General features: G+C 42.9%; 1 protein-coding gene across 5 annotated transcripts in view; it reads left to right on the top strand.

Annotated features, from left to right (window-relative positions):
• Nucleotides 1–25001, top strand: part of LOC124716904 (kinesin light chain) — a 423269-nt gene that overhangs the window by 358437 nt on the left and 39831 nt on the right. For all 5 annotated transcript variants that reach the window (XM_047243463.1, XM_047243466.1, XM_047243462.1 and 2 more), the window contains 2 exons: nt 41–267; nt 23192–23341. In XM_047243463.1, the coding sequence (XP_047099419.1) occupies nt 41–267; nt 23192–23341 (377 nt within the window). The remainder of the gene's footprint in view (nt 1–40; nt 268–23191; nt 23342–25001) is intronic.

Raw genomic sequence — 25001 nt, 5'->3', positions numbered from 1 at the left:
TATGTTCTCTCAGCAGTTGTACACCATTATTTGTTCACAGGTGATAACAAGCCGATTTGGCAAGTGGCCGAGGAGCGAGAGGAGAACAAATGTCGTAACAAGGAAAATGTCCCTTACGGCGAGTACGGAGGATGGCACAAAGCTGCCAAAGTGGATTCACCGACGGTGACGACGACACTGAAAAACCTCGGTGCCCTCTACCGGCGACAGGGCAAGTACGAAGCGGCAGAGACCCTGGAAGACTGCGCCCTGCGCTCACGCAAGGAGGTGAGCTTTGGCACAGATGTTTTAATAAAAAGTTTTTGTTGTCCATCCTGTGATTCCAGTGAAGTGGCAAAAGTTATCTGAGGCAGATGACATTTTAGAGTGTTCCTTGTAATGAACAGGGTTTATTCTACAGAACTGTGCAGTAGGCCATTTTTATTCCAGTAGGATGTTAAACAGTTGAAATTAAATGAAGTTTTGATGTATTGTATGTTTAAAATTTCTTTTAATTTGTCCATTGACCCATAAAGACTCTCTTACTGTATTAAGTTGAGTAGGTGCAGTATTGACTTCACTATTTTGTAATTCCTTTGCTGTATAATTTTGTCATCAAATGCTAAAACAGATTGTGGGGCCTTGAAATTTTGTTCTTTGTCAAACACACAGTTCTATGCCACACCTGGAACGTTAACTCTAAATTGTAGAAAATCAGCCAGTGAAGTATTCCTTGACACAGCATCAAATAAAACTCAAAATATCAGAGTTTTATCTCCCACAGTGCCAATTTTTTTTTTTTTTTTTTTTTTTTTTTTTTTTTTTTTTTTTAAAGTTTTTCCTGTTTCTATAACTTCTGTCATCTTGGTGGATATTTTTTGCTTCTTCTTGCACTACACTGATTTCATGCATATGTTTATCCCATTAAGTAAAGTTTTTCTCAAAATGCATTGAATACACATTTGTTCTTAAAGCTGCTTTATTAAAGGCATACTATGTGGAATAGGTATGCTGTGTTAATTGTGGCAGTTTGTTGTCAGGTAGAGAGGCCCTGCTGTTTGCCATTGCTAGGTGTTGGGAACACTCTTACCTGATCTACAGTGAAACATTTCAGTTATTGCTATTACAGTAGTGAAATGTTCTACCTGCACTTCTTACAAATGAAGACATGCTCTCCATTATCATACCACATTTTTCATTTAATGTACTAACCATAGACAGTTTCGAAAGATCTACAGATCTTTAATTAGTGTCATCACATAACTGAAACACTCATCAAAAATAAAATAGTGCGGTGGGGGAGCACACGTGTGATCACACACTTTTTACTATGTAAGGTGAGACGAGTAACATTATCTGTCCTGGCACTTGGAGGAGGAGAAAATTTGGATTTGGGAGAACTGTATGTGTGTCGTGCGACAGAAATTGATTTGTTATTAAAGATTGTGTGGAGTGTCACGTGGCTCAGACACTGCAGTTGTTTTTGAAGCTAGTGGTGGCATTGGTGTTGGCCTTGCAGTGTCCTGTGGACTTGCCTACGTTGAGGGCGGTGATGAGGAACTTGGCTCTGCTGTACCACGGACAGGGCAGGCACGAGGCTGCCGAGGTTCTGGAGGAGTGTGCAGAGCAGACCTACCTCGAGGTGTGTTGAGCTCTGTTGTGGATGTGGTGGTGGGGTATGCCGGGGCTTGCACAACTCTCACTTCACCTCACCTCGCCTTACTTTACGAGTCTTCGTGCCCCTTCAGGGGTTTGTGTCTGGAACTGTGTCTGATACGTGTGGTCATTGTCTGTCTGAAATCTTCAGAAGTGACAAAACAATTTTCCCTCTTAAAGACCAGGAAAACATAACTGAGCACAAAGTTTTCTCGATTGTAACATCCCTTACTGTTAAGAATGTTCAAAAGGAGGGGATGAAATAGCTCGACTACAGTGAATGATTGTTTAGTGAGAAGATGCTATTTACAGTAGTATGCAACTTTGGTTGGCAAGTGAATTTTTCATCTGATTAACTACTGTAGGGAACAGCTTGCAAGCTTCACTGAGGCAAGCTGTGGGCACTGCTGCTCCATTACATGTGTTCATTTGTCTGCAGTTTGTCACGCTTACTTAAGCTACAGCCTTGTGCCCAATATTGTATTTTTAATTACGTCTTGAAAAGCAGAAACTTAAGAGAACTTGCTTCTACAGATAGCCACAATAGTTAAAACAGTAGCTATTCTTGTTTTGTTTAACTTCAGAATTAATACACTAGCTTCAGTTGCTGTTTTTCTGCAGTTTATCTTTCACGTTTCTCAGGTCACAATGAGACATGACAGTTCTTTTTGCAGTTTAACAGTTTGTCTGCTGTGACTGGTTTTACCAGATAGTGTTAAGAGTTCACTTTTTGAAGCATCAAAGAATGAAAGTCTCCTAAGATTAGACCTTCACTTTAATACATTTTGTGAAAGAATAATTTCATTAATAGATACGAAAAACTGTTTTCGACCTAGATTCAAATCTTGGTTCACTAACCTTGATTAAAGTTAAATGATTTAATATAAATGCCTCCACGAGTTCAGTCTTTCCCTCCTCTCCATATTTGTCCAGTTGAACATTTGATGACTTTCTTGCTCTCAGCACGAACAGTGTATCAACTCTTTGAAATTATTGTAATATAAGGTGCTGTACATAAGTTCTGTTTTTATGGTTGGTAGACCATAGCTGAGCATGAGATCTGAGTTCTACATTTTCAGAGAAGCTGACTGAAGATTGCATTGGATTGTTACGTTGTTGTTGTTGTTGTTGTTGTTGTTGTTGTTGTTATGGCTGCTGCTGCTGGTGGTGGTTAGCAAAAATAAAAGGGGAACATGAAATTTGGTATCTTCATGTATATATGTATGTATGCTGGCAGGATAAATGTCTTAGAGAATCTATGTAGCCCAGTTCCTTCAAAAGTGAAATTGTATATGCTGCATTAGTTTAAAATACTGTAAATACTTTTTTCTTTCTTTACAGTTCCTCAAGTAATTTAATACAAAAAACACACACAATAAGGTATTCTAGTGAAGACAGGGAAGATCACTATTTTTGACATGTGCATAATAAATTGATGAATTTGTGTTGTGTGTGTTACCCTATCTGTGTAGAGCATATTGCCCTTTGCACCAAATTTTCATGTAGTTACATAGTTACATACTTTCACATGGCAACTTAAATTTGTGTAATTGGTATATAGTGACTTGAAGAATAAGTCACTGTTTGGTATGTGTGCATGTTCTTGTTAAAAATGTTTAATGTGTTGTTTTTGTGTCACATAACTTCAAAAATTAAATTTTCAGTTAGATTTAATGCTTCCAGATTTTTCGCACATACAGAAAGGTAGCTTCGAAGAAGTTGTTGTTGTCCAGGTCAGCACACTATCCAAAGAGATAGTGTCAGAGCTGTCCATGAGTCAAAAACACATGGGAAACTACTTCTCTTCACATCAGGGAAAGTTGTCCGCTACAGACACGAAGTTGCGAGTACTTGTAATCAACCTTGCAGCAGAAACTTACTGGCAGATTAAACCTGTGTGCCAGACTGAGACTTGAACTCGGGACCTTTGGCTTTCACAGGTAAGTGTTGTACTGACTGAGCTACCGAGCACAACTGACAACCTGTCCTCACAGCTTCACTCCTGGCAGTACTCCATCCCCTACCTTCCAAACTTCACTGAAGCTCTCCTGTGAAACTTGCAACACTAGCACTCCACTAGAACTTCTGTGAGGCTTAGAAGGTAGGAAATGAGATACTGTTAAAAGTTAAACTGTGAAGATCAGTCGCGAATCATACTCGAGTAGCTCAATTAGTAGAGCACCAGCTCGCTAAAGACAAAGGTCCTGAGCTAGTCTCAGTGTGGCATACAGTTTTAATCTGCCAGGAAGTTTCATATCAGCGCACACTCTACAGAGTGAAAATTCCATAATAGATCCTTGTGACAAACTGTGTACACTTTGACAAAATTGCGCTGTTCTACTGTGAACAAAAAGGCTGCTAGAAATGGAATAAGCAAAAATAAAATATTTTACAGCTGTCATCTACTTCAATCTATCCTTTGCGTAAACCAAAAGACGAAACTCTGACCATTTCCTTTCTGTGGATGATTACTTATTTACCCACACAAAATCTTTGGCAACACAAGTGCCAGAAAATGAAATCGCAAACAGAAATGTAAGTAAATGCATTAGTATATTACCTAATCATGATATCGCATAATGTACACACTATAACAGATTTATCCTTCCACACAGGTTTATTTTTTGATTCTTAACCCCATTGGTACACAGCTAATGTACATAACCTATCAGCTGATGTATAAGTAACTGTATAATGCACCTGATTATGGCAGCATTCTGCCAAAATGCATTGTGCTAATGAAATATTAGTATAAAGTGACTGCAGCAGTATAAATTATTCCACATTATCATATAACATGGATAGAGGGTCTATACAAGGGCGATGTACTTGAGGAAAATATTATGGAAATGGAAGAGGATGTAGATGAAGATGAAATAGGAGATATGATACTGCGTGAAGAGTTTGACAGAGCACTGAAAGACCTGAGTCGAAACAAGGCTCCCGGAGTAGACAATATTCCATTGGAACTACTGACGGCCGTGGGAGAGCCAGTCCTGACAAAACTCTACCATCTGGTGAGCAAGATGTATGAAACAGGCGAAATACCCTCAGACTTCAAGAAGAATATAATAATTCCAATCCCAAAGAAAGCAGGTGTTGACAGATGTGAAAATTACCGAACTATCAGCTTAATAAGTCACAGCTGCAAAATACTAACACAAATTCTTTACAGACGAATGGAAAAACTAGTAGAAGCCAACCTCGGGGAAGATCAGTTTGGATTCCGTAGAAACACTGGAACACGTGAGGCAATACTGACCTTACGACTTATCTTAGAAGAAAGATTAAGGAAAGGCAAACCTACGTTTCTAGCATTTGTAGACTTAGAGAAAGCTTTTGACAATGTTGACTGGAATACTCTTTCAAATTCTAAAGGTGGCAGGAGTAAAATACAGGGAGCGAAAGGCTATTTGCAATTTGTACAGAAACCAGATGGCAGTTATAAGAGTCGAGGGACATGAAAGGGAAGCAGTGGTTGGGAAGGGAGTAAGACAGGGTTGTAGCCTCTCCCCGATGTTATTCAATCTGTATATTGAGCAAGCAGTAAAGGAAACAAAAGAAAAATTCGGAGTAGGTATTAAAATTCATGGAGAAGAAATAAAAACTTTGAGGTTCGCCGATGACATTGTAATTCTGTCAGAGACAGCAAAGGACTTGGAAGAGCAGTTGAATGGAATGGACAGTGTCTTGAAAGGAGGATATAAGATGAACATCAACAAAAGCAAAACAAGGATAATGGAATGTAGTCTAATTAAGTCGGGTGATGCTGAGGGAATTAGATTAGGAAATGAGGCACTTAAAGTAGTAAAGGAGTTTTGCTATTTGGGGAGCAAAATAACTGATGATGGTCGAAGTAGAGAGGATATAAAATGTAGGCTGGCAATGGCAAGGAAAGCGTTTCTGAAGAAGAGAAATTTGTTAACATCCAGTATTGATTTAAGTGTCAGGAAGTCATTTCTGAAAGTATTCGTATGGAGTGTAGCCATGTATGGAAGTGAAACATGGACGATAAATAGTTTGGACAAGAAGAGAATAGAAGCTTTCGAAATGTGGTGCTACAGAAGAATGCTGAAGATTAGATGGGTAGATCACATAACTAATGAGGAAGTATTGAATAGGATTGGGGAGAAGAGAAGTTTGTGGCACAACTTCACCAGAAGAAGGGATCGGTTGGTAGGACATGTTCTGAGGCATCAAGGGATCACCAATTTAGTATTGGAGGGCAGCGTGGAGGGTAAAAATCGTAGAGGGAGACCAAGAGATGAATACACTAAGCAGATTCAGAAGGATGTAGGTTGCAGTAGGTACTGGGAGATGAAAAAGCTTGCACAGGATAGAGTAGCATGGAGAGCTGCATCAAACCAGTCTCAGAACTGAAGACCACAACAACAACAACAACAACAATGGATGAATTAAAAAAAAAATTAAACAAGGAAAAACTCGGTCATCAGAGAGATATATATATATAATATATATATATATATATATATATATCAATATAATGGAAGGAAACATTCCACGTGGGAAAAATTATATATAAAAACAAAGATGAGGTGACTTACCGAACAAAAGCGCTGGCAGGTCGATAGACACACAAACAAACACAAACATACACACAAAATTCAAGCTTTCGCAACAAACTGTTGCCTCATCAGGAAAGAGGGAAGGAGAGGGGAAGACGAAAGGAAGTGGGTTTTAAGGGAGAGGGTAAGGAGTCATTCCAATCCCGGGAGCGGAAAGACTTACCTTAGGGGGAAAAAAGGACAGGTATACACTCGCACACACGCACATATCCATCCACACATACAGACACAAGCAGACATATTTAAAGACCATTGGATAATATGTCTGCTTGTGTCTGTATGTGTGGATGGATATGTGCGTGTGTGCGAGTGTATACCTGTCCTTTTTTCCCCCTAAGGTAAGTCTTTCCGCTCCCGGGATTGGAATGACTCCTTACCCTCTCCCTTAAAACCCACTTCCTTTCGTCTTCCCCTCTCCTTCCCTCTTTCCTGATGAGGCAACAGTTTGTTGCGAAAGCTTGAATTTTGTGTGTATGTTTGTGTTTGTTTGTGTGTCTATCGACCTGCCAGCGCTTTTGTTCGGTAAGTCACCTCATCTTTGTTTTTATATATATATATAATCTCTGTGTGTGTGTGTGTGTGTGTGTGTGTGAGAGAGAGAGAGAGAGAGAGAGAGAGAGAGAGAGAGAGAGAGACTGCGAGGCGAGTCAAGTATGCTGACCACTATGCCACCATGCCCAGTTGATTTGTGTTCTCACATTGGATAATGCTATAGAAAAATTTAGATTTTAATTCAGTATGGAGGAGTGCACAATCTTTGAGAAAGTTTATCAAATGAAACTGGTAAGAAACTGGAAAACCGTATTTTTGGAGGCAAAAATACCTGATCGTGGCTAGAATGTGCTCAAGTGTAACTGTTGTACTGCCTTTCTTATGTATTTGACATTTAAAAGAAGTGGTGCCAAAAAAATGATAGCACTCTGGTATTAGCATTCTCTTAAGTATAAAGGAAACTAAACAGTTAAGTGAAAAGTCCTTGTGATATTATGCATATTGAAGGTAGTATTCAAACTGATTTGGGCCTGAGTTAATGTAAACTGATTTGTGAGTTTTGGAAAGTAAAAAAATTACTTGGAACTGTTATTGTTCTGTAATCTTGTCTCCTGGGAATGTAACTTACAAACATGGTTCATAAGTCTCTGCCTTGGGTTGTGGGCTCGTGGTTTTAATCTCTTCCCTGTGATTATTGGCATCACTTTTTGCAATCTATTTCTTCACACAGGTCAGTAAGCTACAAAAACATGGAGAATGTTCAGATCTTCACACATGGGAATAAACGACCAAATGACTGTACAGGTTGCAGACTCACTACAAACTATAAATAGTCACCTTTAATATCCAGTCAAGACTGCCTTGTTGTTGCGGATGTAATCTTCAGTCCAAAGACTGGTTTGATGCAGCTTTCCTTGCTACTCTATCGTGTGCAAGTCTCATCTCTGAGTAACTACTACAACCTACATCCTTCTGAATGTGCTTATTGTATTTATCTTTCGGTCTCGCTCAGTTCTTTCGCGAGTTCATGTGTGGCACACAAGGGGCCCTGAGCTATTGCAGCCAATTCTTCCTTCCCTGGCTGCATTTCTTTCACCCTGCCCCCCCCCCCCCCCCCCCCCCCATCCTCACTCTTTCCCCGTTGCCACCACCTTCCCCTCTCTCGGTGTTCTGATTGATGTCGACCTGGCTATCTACTGGTTTCCTGTATTGGTTACAATTTTGTTCCTTTTGCCTGTTCTTTCATCCTTTTTGGCGTTTAGGTCTCCACTTGAGGTTTGACCTCCACTTGAAAATTTCCTGTTTTTTAGTGTGAGACCACAGGAGCTCCCTCCCTAGCATCTATGGTGTGGATTCCTCTCCCCCATTCCTTCCCCTCTCCCCTTACCCACTTCAGCCCCGTCCACCCTGCTAAGTCACCAGCACGTGTAACCAGCCCGTGTGGTGGGGCTGTTATGTACCTATATGGCTGGGCCTCCTGACAGCACAGCGATTGCACTATTGATACCCGAGTTGTTCCCTTCCCACGTACGCCAAGGAGTGGTGCTTATCCTCTTGGAGCATCAGAACTACCGGCAACGGCCACTGTGCCAGACCATCCTTGCTGTAGCTGGATGGCGCCTGTGGGGGAGAGTCCCTGGTCTGAATGGGTGGTATCAGGGCAGATGCTTCACGCATGAAGCGTATCGAGCTGCAGAAATCTGACAGTTCTCAAACGGCTGTCTTTTCGAATGGTGAAGAATCATTGACTGCTGCTTTGTATGACCCGGCTACCTTCCCTTCCCTGGCTACGCTGTGGGAGGAGGGTCAGGTTCATTCATCTTGGGGTAAAACTCGTTCCCCTTTACCTCGTCTGTACTAGGACAGATTGGGATACATTCACTGCCACAAAGCTGTTGTTTTTCGTGGAAAATATCGAGGACAAGTTTGGTGAAGTGGAGTCTCTTGTCAAGATGCGGTCAGGTTCCCTGTTGATCAAAGCTTTTTCTGGCACCCAAACCGCAGCTCTTCGTGCCTGTGATCGTCTTGGCACTGTTCCGGTGTCTATCACTCCTCAGCAGTCTCAGCGGTCCAGGGAGTAATTTTTGGTAGGGACCTCATTCTGCGAACTGATGAGGAACTCCGGGATAATCTGGAGTTGCGTGGCATTCAGTTTGTTAGATGTGTGCAGAAAGGTCGCAGACACAACTGCACCGATACTGGCACCTTCATTCTGGCTTTCGAGGGGGATACCATCCCAGAGAAAGTCGAGGTTATGTGCTGCAGGTGTGAAGTGAAGCCATTCATCCCTTCACCTATGCGGTGCTTTCGGTGCTTGCGTTTTGGGCATATGTCTTCCCACTATACGGTGGACACACCGTGTGGTGACTGTGGTTGCCCACTACATGAGGGAAGCCCCTGTGTTCCGCCACGTGTGTGTCAATTATGCTGACAGCCACTCCCCTTGCTTGCCAAATTGCTCGGCTTACAAGAGAGAAAAGAAGATCCGAGAATACAAGTCCCTGGATCAACTGTCTTATGCAGAGGCTCACCAAAAGTATGAGAGACTCCATCCATCCAGTGTCACTATCTTCAACTTTTGCGTCTGTATTTCCTCCTCCTCCTCCTCCTCCTCCTCCTCCTCCTCCTCCCTCCCCCCCCCCCCCCTCCTCCTCCCCCCCCCCTCATCCCTACCCCAGCCCCGTCCCTCTCTCCCCTTCTCCCCTCCATTTTCCACGACCTCCCACCTCCCATCGGGCAGCTGCCCCCCTCCCCCCCAGCAAAAGAAGTGCCCCCCCTACTTCAGCACCTGCTGGTGATCGGGCTCCCTCCTGGGACCCCTCTACCCGGTGTCTCTCCGGCCAGAAGAATCTTACCACCACTCAGCCATGAGGCACACCATCTGTGTGCCCTAAGTCACCCACTCTCAGTTCCAGATCTAGCAGAAGCCTGTACTCCCTCTGTGCCCTGCCCTCCTCCACCTCAGAAAAAGAAAACGAAGAACAAGAAGAAGAAACACAAATCCCATAACATGCCCCCCCCCCCCCCAGAGGTGCTGTTTCCCACCTCACAACCTGAGTCTGACATCTTGTTTACGGATGTCACCCCATCCTTGTCAGTGACGACTACTGACAGAGGGACCTGACCTCCTCCTCAGCTTCTTTTGTCTATCTTGCATTCTTGCCACATGATGATCCAGTGGAATTGCAACGGATACTAGTCACCTACCGAAAATGCAACATCTTGTCTCCCCTTCTGTGTTTTGTCTTGCTCTTCGAGAAACACATTTCTGTGATGACCACTCTCCAACATTTCGTGGTTATCGGCCGTTCTGTCAAAACCGTGCTGGTGGGGTCTACACTTTGGTTCGCTTCAATGTCATTAGTGACCGGATCCCCCTACGTACTAACTGGGAAGCGATAGTGGTTAGGGTGCAAATGATTCCGGCAATCACCATTTGCAATGTCTACCTCCCTCCCAGGTACGCCACATCCTTTTGTTGTCCTGTCAGTGCCCACGTTCCACTGGGGGGGGGTCACTTCAATGGTTAGGCGTATCTTAATTGACCAACTTACCACAGGCCTAGATTTGTCTCTCACGATTGTTCCCCTGCTCTCTTCAGTGTCGCTCATGGCACCTTCTCTGCTATTGATCTCACGATCTCCTCCACTGCCCTCGTGGCCTCCCTACATTTGTCATCCCACGATGACCTTCATGACAGTGACCACTTTCTGGTGATTCTATTGTTCCCCTGCTGCCGCCAGGCAGAAACGCCCCCACATTGGGCATTCCGCAGGGCCAATTGGCCTTCATGTACGTCTGCTGTGCACTTTGACACCTACCTCTCAAATTCCATTGATAGTCATACAAGGCACGTCTGCCACTATTCTTCATGTTGCTGGCTCTGCTGCCCCCTGTCTACAGGTCCCTCTCGTCAACTGGCACCGTGGTGGACCGAGGACATTGCAGTCGCTGTCCAGGACCACCGATGGGTGCTGCAGTGATTCGAGTGACACCCTTCACAGACCAATCTCCTCACTTTTAGGTGTCTCCATGCTAAGGCTCTTACCTTATTAAGCAGAGTAAAAAGGAATGCTGGGAGTGCTATGTTTCCTCCCTTGGACGTATGTCTCTTCATCGCAGGTTTGGTCCGAGCTCTGTCGCCTTCTGGGCCACCAGCGACAGTCAACTGTCCAGGGTCTGAATCTCCATGGATCTCTGTGCACTGATCCATTGGTCCTCGCAGAACACCTCGCGACATGCTTTGCGATGGCATCGTTGTCTTCCTACCCTACTACCTTTCTCAAGCAGAAATGCAGAGTTAAAAGACGCCCCTCTGTTTCATCCCACATCGTGTTGAGCCCTATAATGCACCCTTCATTGAATGGGAATTGGTGCCGGCTCTTAGTTCTTCATAAGACACGGCCCCAGGTATAGATTCCATCCACAACCAGATGATCCAACATTTGGATATTCCCCAGAGGCAACAGCTCCTCAGAGTTTCCAACCGCATTTAGCTCACGGGTGCTTTTGCGCCACAGTGGTGAGACAGTATAGTTATCTCCATCCTTAAGCCCGAGAAAAACCCATCTCTAGACAGCTACCGCCCAATTAGCATGACGAATGGACTTTGTAAACTGCTCAAAAGGATTGTCAGCTTCAGATTATGTTGGGTACTCGAATCTCGGGGCCTTTTGTCCCCTTACCAGTGTGGCTTCCGGGCAGGGCGTTCTCCAACTGACCATTTATTCTGATAGCAATCTGCCATCCGACAGGATTTTACTCGCCTCTGGCACCTTGTCGCAGTTGTCTTTGACCTACATAAGGCATATGACGTGGCTTGGCGCCATCACATTTTTGTTACCCTCCACGACTGGGGCTTCCGTGGTCCCCTTCTGATTTTTATTCACGAGTTTTTATTTCACCGGCTCTCCCGGGTTCGAGTTGGCACTTCATTCAGTGCCCCTCAGATCCAGGGGAGTGGTATCCCTCAGGGTTCTGTGCTGTGTGTCACACTCTTCCTCATTGCCATCAATGGACTTTTGACCTCTATTGGGCCTCTGGTTAGCCCGGCATTGTATGTCGATGATTTTTGCATCTCAGTAGCGTCTGCAGAGTGCCATCTCCAAGGCACTATCCGACGGGCCTCTGTGTGGGCCACAGCCCACGGATTCCAGTTTTCTCCCTCCAAAACACTGTTAGGCATTTTTGTTGTCGACTCACAGTACACCCCGATCCAGAACTTCCTTTAGGTGACCAGCTCCTCAATGTTGTAGCACAGATCGGTTTCTTGGGCCTTATTTTTGATAAGCTGACATGGCTGCCTCACATTCAGAAGCTAAATGCTCTCTGCCGCCTGGCCCACACGTCTTGGGGTGCAGAGCGTTTCCCTCTTCTCCATCTTTACTGTGCTCTGGTCTTGTCCAGACTAGATTATGGTAGTCAGGTTTGTGGCTCAGCAGCTCCTTCCACTTTGAAACTCACTTGACCCTGTCCGTCATTGTGGGGTGCGTCTGGCTATTGGTGCTTTTCGCATTCGTCCTGTCGATAGTCTCCTCGTAGAAACGGGGATTTCCCCTCTACACATCTGACAGAGCCAACTCCTTTTTCTTACGCAATCGCCATTCGCCAATTCCCTGACCATCCTGTGCACCCTGTGCTCTTTGCCAGTGAGGGATGTCTCCCTTCTAACACCCACCCACAGGTGGGATTGCCTGTTGGCACGCATCTCACTCCCCCTCCCCCCCCCCCCCCCCCCCCCTGTCGGATCTCCATCTCCACTCTCTGGACTGCACCCCATCTTTTTCCTCCCGTACCACCCTCGGATGGTGCCTAGACCACGGATTAGGACCGATCTAATCCAGAGTCCTAAGGACTCTGTCGCTTCTATGGTTTACCAGTGTCTCGTATGTGCCATCCTTGCAGAGTTCCAGGGTGCCACCATCTTTTACACTAATTGTCGTGTCACCGCCAGACACCACACTTGCTAGGTGGTAGCCTTTAAATCGGCCACGGTCCATTAGTATACGTCGGACCCGCGTGTCGCCACTGTCAGTGATTGCAGACCGAGCGCCGCCACACGGCAGGTCTAGAGAGACTTCCTAGCACTCGCCCCAGTTGTACAGCTGACTTTGCTGGGAAAGGTTCACTGACAAATACGCTCTCATTTGCCGAGACGATAGTTAGCATAGCCTTCAGCTACATCATTTGCTACGACCTAGCAAGGCGCCATTACCAATTTATATTGAGATTGTTATTAATGTACCGTCAAGAGTGATGTACACCAATTATGGATTAAAGTTAAGTATTCCAAGATTTTCATACTTTATTTGCAATTCTCAAGACATTGTCCTGTTCCAGACCTCACGCCAGTCTGCGTGAGCTTAAATGCGTGCCTTTCGGCTACCTCCGAGTGGCTTGGCTGTCTTGCCAAGTCACTACACTAATAGTTTTAAATCAGTCGATAAGGTGGGATCCGCTTTCACGTATTTTATTGGCTTCAAACACCATTTGTTGCCGGGATCGTGTAGTGTGTTCACAGCAGAGCTTCTAGCCATTCACAGGGCCCTCCTTTTTGTTTCTCAGGCCTCCCTCCACAGTGTTTTAATTTGTTCAGACTCCACGAGCAGCCTGCAGGCTAGTGACTGGTGCTACTCTCGCCGCCCTTTGGTATCTGCTATTCGTGACCACCTCTCGGCACTTGAGTGTGCCACCTGTTCAGTTGTCTTTCTCTTGGTCTCAAGTTGTGTGGGCATCCCAGGGAATGAACTGGCTGCTTGTTTGGCTAGAGAAGCATATACTTACCCCTTTTCTTTTCACGATTCCAGCTGCAGATGTGTGTGTCTACGTCAAATCTCAATATGCCCAAAAGCGGAATGCCACCTAGAGCACTACTGTTCATAGTACTAAACTCCGCACAGTCGAGGAGTCTACTGCGCTCTTCCGTCTGCTCCTCTCGGGAGTAGTCCACCGTTATATGCCATGTACACGTTGGTTGTGCCCGGCGGAGCCAGACTGACGATATCTCACATATTGGTGCAATGTCCCATTCTTTTGGTCCTTCATGTTACGTATAGCTTTCCTGATACTGTAAATTTAATATTAACAATGATCCACAGATGGTTGAACTGGTCTTCCTCACCTTTATGCATTTACTGTGTGTGTTTAATGTTCATTATTTTATAATTTGACTCCCTTGACTGGATCCGTCCACTTTTAGCAGTCCCTCTTTCTTCTGTGACTTGACTTCGGAATTGTGGGACTGATGACCATACAATTTGGTCCCATAACCCCTCTCAGTCAATCACTCAATCTCATTCTACAATTTTTAACACCCCCCCCCCCCCCCCCAAACGGGGAAATTGATATCAGGAATGATATAAGAAAGTGATGTGGCATCTTGGCCAAAATAAAATTTGCTTGAAAAATGTTTAAAAGTCATAAAACAAGTTGCCACAGTCAATGAAAAGGGAACCCACAATGTTAATAATAATCATCATCGACCCAGAGCCGTGTGTGCTTCATTAAACTGTTGTCAAACATTTACTGCAGTTGCTCCAATTCATTATCGTTACTTGAATGTATCTGACTCTTAAAGTTGCCCTACATGTAAAGACTGCATGCAGATAATTCAGGTGATCTTGGGTCCCACAAAATTTTACTGCTTTTGCTGACATTACTCTGCTCTCTGTGTGTGCCAAGGTTGCATCTGCAGTACTTATTGTCGCTCCATATTATTGAAAAGATCAACACGTGTTTGCCAAAGAAAAATCAACAAATAGCCTTACATTATCAGGAGTTATTGTTTTTTATTTACACAACCAGTTTGGGCACGTTAAAAACTAGTAGTATGCATATTAAGGTATACTACAGTTGACATTACAGAAAATGAAGTGTAATAGTAAAAGTCCTTAACACCTACAAAATGCAGTATGTAGCATTAAGGAGAGTATCTGTGCACACAAAGCAAAACAAAGCAGAATATGTATGTGTACTAGTTAGCATCGAAACTAACTATTTTGACATCACAGAGCTATAATGGATCATGTCAGACATCACAAAAACAAAAAATAGAAAATATACAGAATCGGAAGCTCAACCTAATAAAGCTTCTATAGTTTTTTAGTATGTTGTTGTTGTTGTTGTTGTTGTTGTTGTTGTGGTCTTCACTCCTGAGACTGGTTTGATGCAGCTCTCCATGCTACTCTATCCTGTGCAAACTTCATCTCCTAGTACCTACTGCAACCTACATCCTTCTGAATCTGCTTAGTGTATTCATCTCTTGGTCTCCCCCTATGATTTTTACCCTCCACGTTGCCCTCCAATACTAAATTGGTGATCCCTTGATGCCTCAGAACATGTCCTACCAACCGATCCCTTCTTCTGGTCAAGTTGTGCCACAAACTTCTCTTCTCCCCAATCCTATTCAATACTTCCTCATTAGTTATGTGATCTACCCATCTAACCTTCAGCATTCTTCTGTAGCACCACATTTCAAAAGCTTCTATTCTCTTCTTGTCCAAACTATTTACCGTCCATGTTTCACTTCCATACATGGCTACACTCCATACAAATACTTTCAGAAATAACTTCCTGACACTTAAATCTATACTCGATGTTGACAAATTTCTCTTCTTCAGAAACGCTTTCCTTGCCATTGCCAGTCTACATTTTATATCCTCTCTACTTCGTCCATCATCAGTTATTTTGCTCCCCAAATAGCAAAACTCCTTTACTACTTTAAGTGTCTCATTTCCTAATCTAATACCCTCAGCATCACCCGACTTAACTCGACTACATTCCATTATCCTCGTTTTGCTTTTGTTAATGTTCATCTTATATCCTCCCTTCAAGACACCATCCATTCCGTTCAACTGCTCTTCCAAGTCCTTTGCTGTCTCTGACAGAATTACAATGTCATCGGCGAACCTCAAAGTTTTTATTTCTTCTTCATGGATTTTAATACCTACTCCGAATTTTTCTTTTGTTTCCTTTACTGCTTGCTCAATATAGAGATTGAATAACATCGGGGAGAGGCTACAACCCTGTCTTACTCCCTTCCCAACCACTGCTTCCCTTTCATGTCCCTCAACTCTTATAACTGCCATCTGGTTTCTGTACAAGTTGTAAATAGTCTTTCGCTCCCTGTATTTTACCCCTGCCACCTTTAGAATTTGAAAGAGAGTATTCCAGTCAACATTGTCAAAAGCTTTCTCCAAGTCTACAAATGCTAGAAACGTAGGTTTGCCTTTGCTTAATCTTTCTCCTAAGATAAGTCGTAAGGTCAGTATTGCCTCACGTGTTCCAATATTTCTACGGAATCCAAACTGATCTTCCCCGAGGTCAGCTTCTACTAGTTTTTCCATTCGTTTGTAAAGAATTCGTGTTAGTACTTTGCAGCTGTGACTTATTAAACTGATTGTTCGGTAATTTTCACATCTGTCAACACCTGCTTTCTTTGGGATTGGAATTATTATATTCTTCTTGAAGTCTGAGGGTATTTCGCCTGTTTCATACATCTTGCTCACCAGATGGTAGAGTTTTGTCAGGACAGGCTCTCCCAAGGCCGTCAGTAGTTCCAATGGAATGTTGTCTACTCCGGGGGCCTTGTTTCGACTCAGGTCCTTCAGTGCTCTGTCAAACTCTTCACGCAGTATCGTATCTCCCATTTCATCTTCATCTACATCCTCTTCCATTTCCATAATATTGCCCTCAAGTGCATCGCCCTTGTATAGACCCTCTATATACTCCTTCCACCTTTCTGCTTTCCCTTCTTTGCTTAGAACTGGGTTTCCATCTGAGCTCTTGATGTTCATACATGTGGTTCTCTTATCTCCAAAGGTCTCTTTAATTTTCCTGTAGGCAGTATCTATCTTACCCCTAGTGAGATAAGCCTCTACATCCTTACATTTGTCCTCTAGCCATCCCTGCTTAGCCATTTTGCACTTGCTGTCAATCTCATTTTTGAGATGTTTGTATTCCTTTTTGCCTGCTTCATTTACTGCATTCTTATATTTTCTCCTTTCATCAATTAAATTCAATATTTCTTCTGTTACCCAAGGATTTCTACTAACCCTCTTCTTTTTACCTACTTGATCGTCTGCTGCCTTCACTACTTCATCCCTCAGAGCTACCCATTCTTCTTCTACTGTATTTCTTTCCCCCATTCCTTTCAATTGTTCCCTTATGCTCTCCCTGAAACTCTGTACAACCTCTGGTTCTTTCAGTTTATCCAGGTCCCATCTCCTTAAATTCCCACCTTTTTGCAGTTTCTTCAGTTTTAATCTACAGGTCATAACCAATAGATTGTGGTCAGAGTCCACATCTGCCCCTGGAAATGTCTTACAATTTAAAACCTGGTTCCTAAATCTCTGTCTTACCATTATATAATCTATCTGATACCTTTTAGTATCTACAGGGTTCTTCCATGTATACAACCTTCTATCATGATTCTTAAACCAAGTGTTAGCTATGATTAAGTTGTGCTCTGTGCAAAATTCTATCAGGCGGCTTCCTGTTTCATTTCTTAGCCCCAATCCATATTCACCTACTACGTTTCCTTCTCTCCCTTTTCCTACACTCGAATTCCAGTCACCCATGACTATTAAATTTTCGTCTCCCTTCACTATCTGAATAATTTCTTTTATTTCATCATACATTTCTTCAATTTCTTCGTCATCTGCAGAGGTAGTTGGCATATAAACTTGTACTACTGTAGTAGGCGTGGGCTTCGTATCTATCTTGGCCACAATAATGCGTTCACTATGCTGTTTGTAGTAGCTTACCCGAATTCCTATTTTCCTATTCATTATTAAACCTACTCCTGCATTACCCCTATTTGACTTTGTGTTTATAACCCTATAGTCACCTGACTAGAAGTCTTGTTCCTCCTGCCACCGAACTTCACTAATTCCCACTATATCTAACTTCAACCTATCCATTTCCCTTTTTAAATTTCCTAACCTACCTGCCCGATTAAGGGATCTGACATTCCACGCTCCGATCCGTAGAACGCCAGTTTTCTTTCTCCTGATAACGACATCCTCTTGAATAGTCCCCGCCCGGAGATCCGAATGGGGGACTATTTTACCTCCGGAATATTTTACCCAAGAGGACGCCATCATCATTTAATCATACAGTAAAGCTGCATGCCCTCGGGAAAATTTACGGCCGTAGTTTCCCCTTGCTTTCAGCCGTTCGCAGTACCAGCACAGCAAGGCCGTTTTGGTTATTGTTACAAGGCCAGATCAGTCAATCATCCAGTCTGTTGCCCTTGCAACTACTGAAAAGGCTGCTGCCCCTCTTCAGGAACCACACGTTTGTCTGGCCTCTCAACAGATACCCCTCCGTTGTGGTTGTACCTACGGTACGGCTATCTGTATCGCTGAGGCACGCAAGCCTCCCCACCAACGGCAAGGTCCATGGTTCATGGGGGGTTTTAGTGTGTGTGTGTGTGTGTGTGTGTGTGTGTGTGTGTGTGTGTGTGTGTGTGTGTATATATATATATATATATATATATATATATATATAATGGAAGGAAACATTCCACGTGGGAAAAATTATATATAAATACAAAGATGAGGTGACTTACCGAACAAAAACGCTGGCAGGTCGATAGACACACAAACAAACACAAACATACACACAAAATTCAAGCTTTCGCAACAAATTGTTGCCTCATCAGGAAAGAGGGAAGGAGAGGGGAAGACGAAAGGAAGTGGGTTTTAAAGGAGAGGGTAAGGAGTCATTCCAATCCCGGGAGCGGAAAGACTTACCTTAGGGGGAAAAAAGAACAGGTATACACTCGCACACACGCACATATCCATCCACACATACAGACACAAGAACAGGTATACACTCGCACACACGCACATATCCATCCACACATACAGACACAAGCAGACATATTTGTCTGCTTGTGTCTGTATGTGTGGATGGATATGTGCGTGTGTGCGAGTGTATACCTGTTCTTTTTTCCACCTAAGGTAAGTCTTTCCGCTCCCGGGATTGGAATGACTCCTTACCCTCTCCTTTAAAACCCACTTCCTTTCGTCTTCCCCTCTCCTTCCCTCTTTCCTGATGAGGCAACAATTTGTTGCGAAAGCTTGAATTTTGTGTGTATGTTTGTGTTTGTTTGTGTGTCTATCGACCTGCCAGCGTTTTTGTTCGGTAAGTCACCTCATCTTTGTATATATATATATATATATATCCCTAACTCTTATAGATGAGTCACCCTAGTTCTTAGGAAAAAACTATCCTCATTCAAGTTAAAAATTTTGCAGTACGACCTACGGAGTACGCAGGAGTATACATATGTCACTTTATAACAAGTTCTGAAAACATATGGCTGTTTGGTGATTTTTCTTTCGTAAGTATCTGGCTGCCCGCTGTCCTGTATCCGCAATGGATCGGCAGAGATTGATACACTTGGTCATCTCTTTGCTAAAAACATTTTATGTTCAGTTTTATTTTGGCTGTATTTTATGTCTGATCAAAGTGTGCATGCTATTTCAGGCAGTGTACCACTTTCCCAGATCACTGTGATTGCTACATATTCATCTCATGTCATTGTGCATTTGAGAAAGTTTTTGCCTCTAGTTGCATTTCTGAGCATCGTCCAAAATGTTACACTGATACGGTTAGTGTGGAGTGGCTTGCCTCAGTTCCACATTGTTCTCCATAATATTGGTAACTGTGGCCATGACAACCAACCAGCTATTGGAAGTATGAATGAACATAAATACTATGTATGGCAACAAACACTATCTCATTGCAGAGCTTGCTATGCAAAATAAGTCATGACATTGATTACTTCTTCCACCACACACAACAGTACTTCCCTTTACAATAGAGTTCCTCAGAACTTTGAAATGTGATCAATCCCCACAATGCATACTTAGTTCTTGGTGTGAATTTATAATAATTTTTTGGTCTTGGTTTTTCTTTCTTTTTTACTTTTATTTTCTTTATTGTAACTTTCATTTCATTCGTCTTTATTCCTCTTCACTATCTTTCTGCACTTAGTGCTCACTTTCTTTTTCTGGCTTGTTTATAGGATATTTGTACTTGTCCGTAACTTGTCTACTACCCCCACTATTACTAGTCTGATGTTTTTGAAATCTTTTACGTGAAAAATTTCACTTTCTCTTCTGTGACGTCTGCTAAAGTTTATGTGCTGCATTTAACTGTGTCTTTAAGAAAACTCCTTGCAAATTAAAACAATGTGCTGACTGGGAATCAGACATGAAACTTTGCCGTTGATGGGCAACATTCTTACTGAATCAACTGTACAGTCACGACTCACCCTAACACCTTTACTTCTCCTACTTTCCAGACTTTACAGAAATTCTTCAATATACTTTATAAAGTGAGTCCTCGAAAATATCCTTTCTTCGTGGAATGATAATCTGGCAATATACGTAGGACTTACATGAAAATTGCAACGCCGAGGAGAAGACAGGGGTACAGTGAAATTTACGTCACAGATAAGGGACATGAAAGTAAAGTACACAGGTGATGAATATTACAGTACTGTATAAATACTTGGCCAGAATTGAGTACGGTATGAAACTGCCACGTGCTGCAATCGTAGCCTTTCGATGTCGTAGGATAGAATCAGAGGGCCGAGATATGTTGCTGGTGAACTCCTTGCCACAAGGTTTGTAGGCACATCAGTCGAGCATAGACAGTTGTCGTAGGAACTAAGGGGAACAAGTTGCCGAATGACCGTGTCCTAGACTATTTGATGGACAACTTGTCACATAGGCTAGGGAAGTAGTTGTACTTGTCATTCTTCAAAGGCGGCTTACACATTCTACACCACATGTGGCCAGGCTATATCCCGTTCAAATATGGCATGTGTAGCTACCCACAGGAGGGGCAATTCCTTGGGTTTTAAAACTTCCTTGATGTTGTGGTTGCTGTTCAGATTGCCCTCATTACATAAGAGGCAAGACTGCACATTATAGGTAATGGCACCCCAAAATTGTTACATTTTGCATTCATCTGTTATGTTGCTCAGTGCTCTAGTCTACCCCATTGCATGAAGGGTTGGGTTGTTTTGAGGGAGGAGACCAGACAGTGAGGACATTGGTCTCATCTGATTACGGAAGGACAGGGAAGGAAGTAGGCTGTGCCCTTTCAGAGGACCCATCCCAGCATTTGCCTGGAGCGATTTAGGGAAATCACAGAAAACCTAAATAAATCAGGATGGCCGGACGCGGCATTGAACTGTTGTTCTCCCGAATTTGAGTCTAGTGTGCTAACACTGCGCCACCTCGCTTAGTATTGCGTGGAGGATGACTCTTTCAAAACATATCTTACCACCCAGCTTGTGATTGGTGATGTCCAAACGTGTATTGAAGTCAGAGGTGGTGGTGGTTTCTGGCCAAAGGAAGCAAAAAAGGCGTGCATGCTACTGGTCCAGCTGTACGCAGACATCTGCACGTGTTGCAGTATACCGCATTAAGCGAGTACTGTTGACAGAGCTGTTAAACTGGTTAAGGCCATGCAGAGAAGATGGCAATGTGGTTACAGAGTGTAGTCCAGTACTGGCTCGTCATTGTGTACAATCTTCTTCTATCCACTGTAGTTAGTCACAAATGATGGCGGTTGAGTTTAGGCTTGTTCTGTGCACCTACATTACTGGTTATCTGACAGAAAACGAGTATTTGATGGTGTTTTGAGCACTCTGCTGTGGCCGCCATAACTGATGCGATTATCAAACGTGATCGTAGTGAGTTGTTCAGTGATTTTTTTTATTCCATGGTGGTAAGCTACAGATTCTACACGAGCAAGTGACAGCCATAATTTGCATAAAACACACTTTCTTTAAACACACAACACGTGTATGTAGTACCGCAATTGTTGCTTTCAATTGGCAACATTGCACTCCCTGCCCTTGTCTCAACCACCACACACTGCCATCGTTTGTGAATCAGACTAAAATTGCAGACACATCACCATGTTATAAGTGTACATGTGAACCATGGTGTCGAGATACAATAAACCTTTTTCTCAGGGACCAATCACTTAAACTTGCTTGCATGCTAATATTGCTCAATTTGACATTGTTGTGGCACACTGGCACATGCTTGCACTTTTCCACTTTGTTTGGCCTCTTTGCACCAGCTAGGTTTGGCGTAACACTGACCCGTCTGGACACACGAGAGGGACTGCTGAGCCTACATGCGTGCCGTCTCACTGCAATTTTTCTTACTTAATACACCTCCACTGCTATACATGTTGTCTGATTTTGGAATGGTTCTGACAATTCCTTCCAGATGCTGCAATTTTCACAAATGATAGTGTAGCAGAGAAAGGTGCTAGCAGAAAGAAACTGGAGAGGCGTAGCCAAGAGTCGTGCTGGGATTGCTCATTTGTTGGTAGTATTTCTGTAAAATGCAAAGTTCTGTGCTACAGTCTTGGTCCTGCACACAATTCCAATCTTGTAGAAATTTTCAACACAATGCACATTTCACTGCAAAGTGAAAGAATCATTTTGTTACATTTAAGGCTTACCACTCACTCTTTGTCCAGCCTTCTCCACATTTCTGCCAGAAGCACAGCTCTTTGTTCCAAAATCTAGTAAATTTACCTATTTTTTTCACGTACATGTTTGTCTCCTTTCACTTGTGTACATTTACTCTACCAGTATAATCCTTTGTCTACTGATCACTGTCATAGACAAATTGTGTGTTCGGATTTATTTTTAAGTAAAAGAGCTCCAAGCACAGTTCCAAACACAAGTTGTACATTTCCAGTGTCTGATTGTGGGAGGCATGTCTTACGTCAGAGGAGTTATTTGTTGTTACACTGGGCACAGATCCTAAACTATTACGTTACTGTGGAGTTTTTGGTTGTTACACTGGGAACTTATCCTAAACTATTACGTGTATTACAGAAACTAAGATTGCTGATAAGGGTAGAGTGTACTGTCCTCTTCCTGAGCATGATTTTACTGAAGTTGTGACATAAGTGCTTCTTTATTGGCACAGTTAGTGGCAGATGTTCATATAAAGGCCTCTTTTAGTAACATTGTTGACTGTGACTGCAGCTTGCAAGCCTTTATTGGAAACACATAAATTTGTCAGGGAATAATATTTTAGTTCACTGTTAAATAATTAATCAGCTTTTTCTAATATTTGTCTGTGGAATCTCGTGTGTTGATTTTTAAATGAGAGTGCCCTGATTAATAGGAAATACAATTTGGTTTTTCCAAGTTCTCATAGTACACTACGGTTCCTCTGACTGCTGCGGATTTTCTCTTCTCTCCTCCTCCTCTTCCCCCCCCCCCCCCCCCCCCTCTCTCTCTCTCTCTCTCTCTCTCTCTCTCTCACACACACACACACACACACACACACACACACACGTTGGATTGGTTAAGTTTGAACAGACTGACCTTACTACATTGTACTGATGTGTTGTAATGATAGGAGTTTCTGTACAGGGAACTGCTCAGTTTTGGCGACAGTGGCTACTATTGTGTTCTGTTTTCACAGGGACTGGACTTCGTGAAACAGGCAAAGGTGGCTCAAATCCTCAGCGAGTCCGGAGAGAGGCGCCGCAGCGGCTCTTCAGGAAAGGAGCGCAACAGTCGCCGTGGCTCGCGCGAGTCCCTCGACTCGATGCAGTACGAAACGGGAGAAGAGGTGAGTGATGGTGGCCACTCGGAAGTGCTGGTGTCTGCAATCGCTGCTCAGGAGTCTGTCATTGATATGGCCGGTGTGAACGTCCCGCACTGTGGCAGTGCTATAACCTCTTCACTCTGCAGTCTTACTTTGAGGACAGCAGACAGTGGCTGTCAGGTAACAAAAACTGGCAGTTCCGTTTATCATACCTCTGTATTTCTTATATCGACACGAGGCTGAGAACCACTACTGTTTTGCCATGTCTTGTGACAGATATCTCTTGGGTGTCATAGTTCCTTATTGTGTGTGCTATCAAAGAAAAACTGAAGAGAATTTTTGCCCTCTGCAAGAAAGTATTTGCTTCCTTGCACAGTTTGTGCTGTCTTCCGTCGGTTTTTGTTTAGTGTTCTGTCTCTCACAACACAGCCAGTTATTTTGGTGCTGGTATGTGTACCACATTTTATACAACTTGTCATGGTTTTTGATACTGTTATCTTGGGTACTATTGTCATGAATGTGTTAACATACATTCTGTTCACTATATCCATTATAACAGCTACATACATTTTATTACAAAAATGCAAGATCAAGTGACAGATAATCTGTAAGTGGAAACCTTATGTTACTGTAATAAAAATACATGTGGACTTAAAATAAAGAGTGTTTTAACACACACAATACAGTGGTAACAATAATGGAAATTTGTGGCTGGAAGAATAAATAGTAGAAAAAAAGTTTAAAAAAATTAAAAAAGGAAAGACAACCACTCGCCTACAAGAGGATCGATTCACAGAGCACAGAAACACACAACAGGAAATAGCATTCATACTAGCTTGTGAGCACTAGCTCTCTTTCTAGATACAGTACCCACATTCACACACAAAACTGTACAGACACCCAAACGTACACTCCATTGACCAAGGAAAATGTGTGTGTGTGTGTGTGTGTGTGTGTGTGTGTGTGTGTGTGTGTGTGTGTGTGTGTGTGTGTGTGTGTGAGAGAGAGAGAGAGAGAGAGAGAGAGAGAGAGAGAGAGAGAGAGAGAGAAACTTCTGCTAGTAGAGCTGGTGCTCAAAAGTTGGTGTGAATGCTGTTTGCTGTCACACGTTTCTGTGCTCCATGCATTGATCCACTATAGGTGGATAGTTGCTTTCCCCAAATTTTACATAATGCGACAGTAAATATAATGCTGGGACTAGAAACTGTGATGAGGTGTATGATGTGTGGTACATAGAAAACTACCAGCACAAAGCAACTGATAGCATTATGAGAGACAGAACACCAAACTTAAAGCCACTGAAGATTATGAAATGTATATAACTAAAACAGAAATAAACTGTCTTGAATGAGGCAGAAAATATCTTCAATTTTCTCTTATGACTCTGAGAGACTCCTCCTATATCATCAGGCACATTTTAGATGATACCGATGTGTATATTTTAGTAAATCAGTAGGTTTATCTTTCCCTGATCCGTGTGTTGAATTTTGTCATTGAGGCATTTAAACAGTTTTCCTTCTTATAGAACTAATGCAATAATTTACTTACTTGATAGCTGTCACTTTGTAGAAGGAGACACTTTACTGTGGTTGTAGTGGTTTCGCCTGCTTTTATTTTCTTTGTTCGTCATCCTCAGTGTCGACGTACTGTGTTGCTACATTGGCCGAAAATGGGTTGTGGATTC

Source organism: Schistocerca piceifrons, chromosome 9 (assembly GCF_021461385.2).
Source record: "Schistocerca piceifrons isolate TAMUIC-IGC-003096 chromosome 9, iqSchPice1.1, whole genome shotgun sequence".
NCBI classification, from domain to species: Eukaryota; Metazoa; Arthropoda; class Insecta; order Orthoptera; family Acrididae; genus Schistocerca; species Schistocerca piceifrons.
This window is presented reverse-complemented; position numbering and strand designations above follow the sequence as displayed.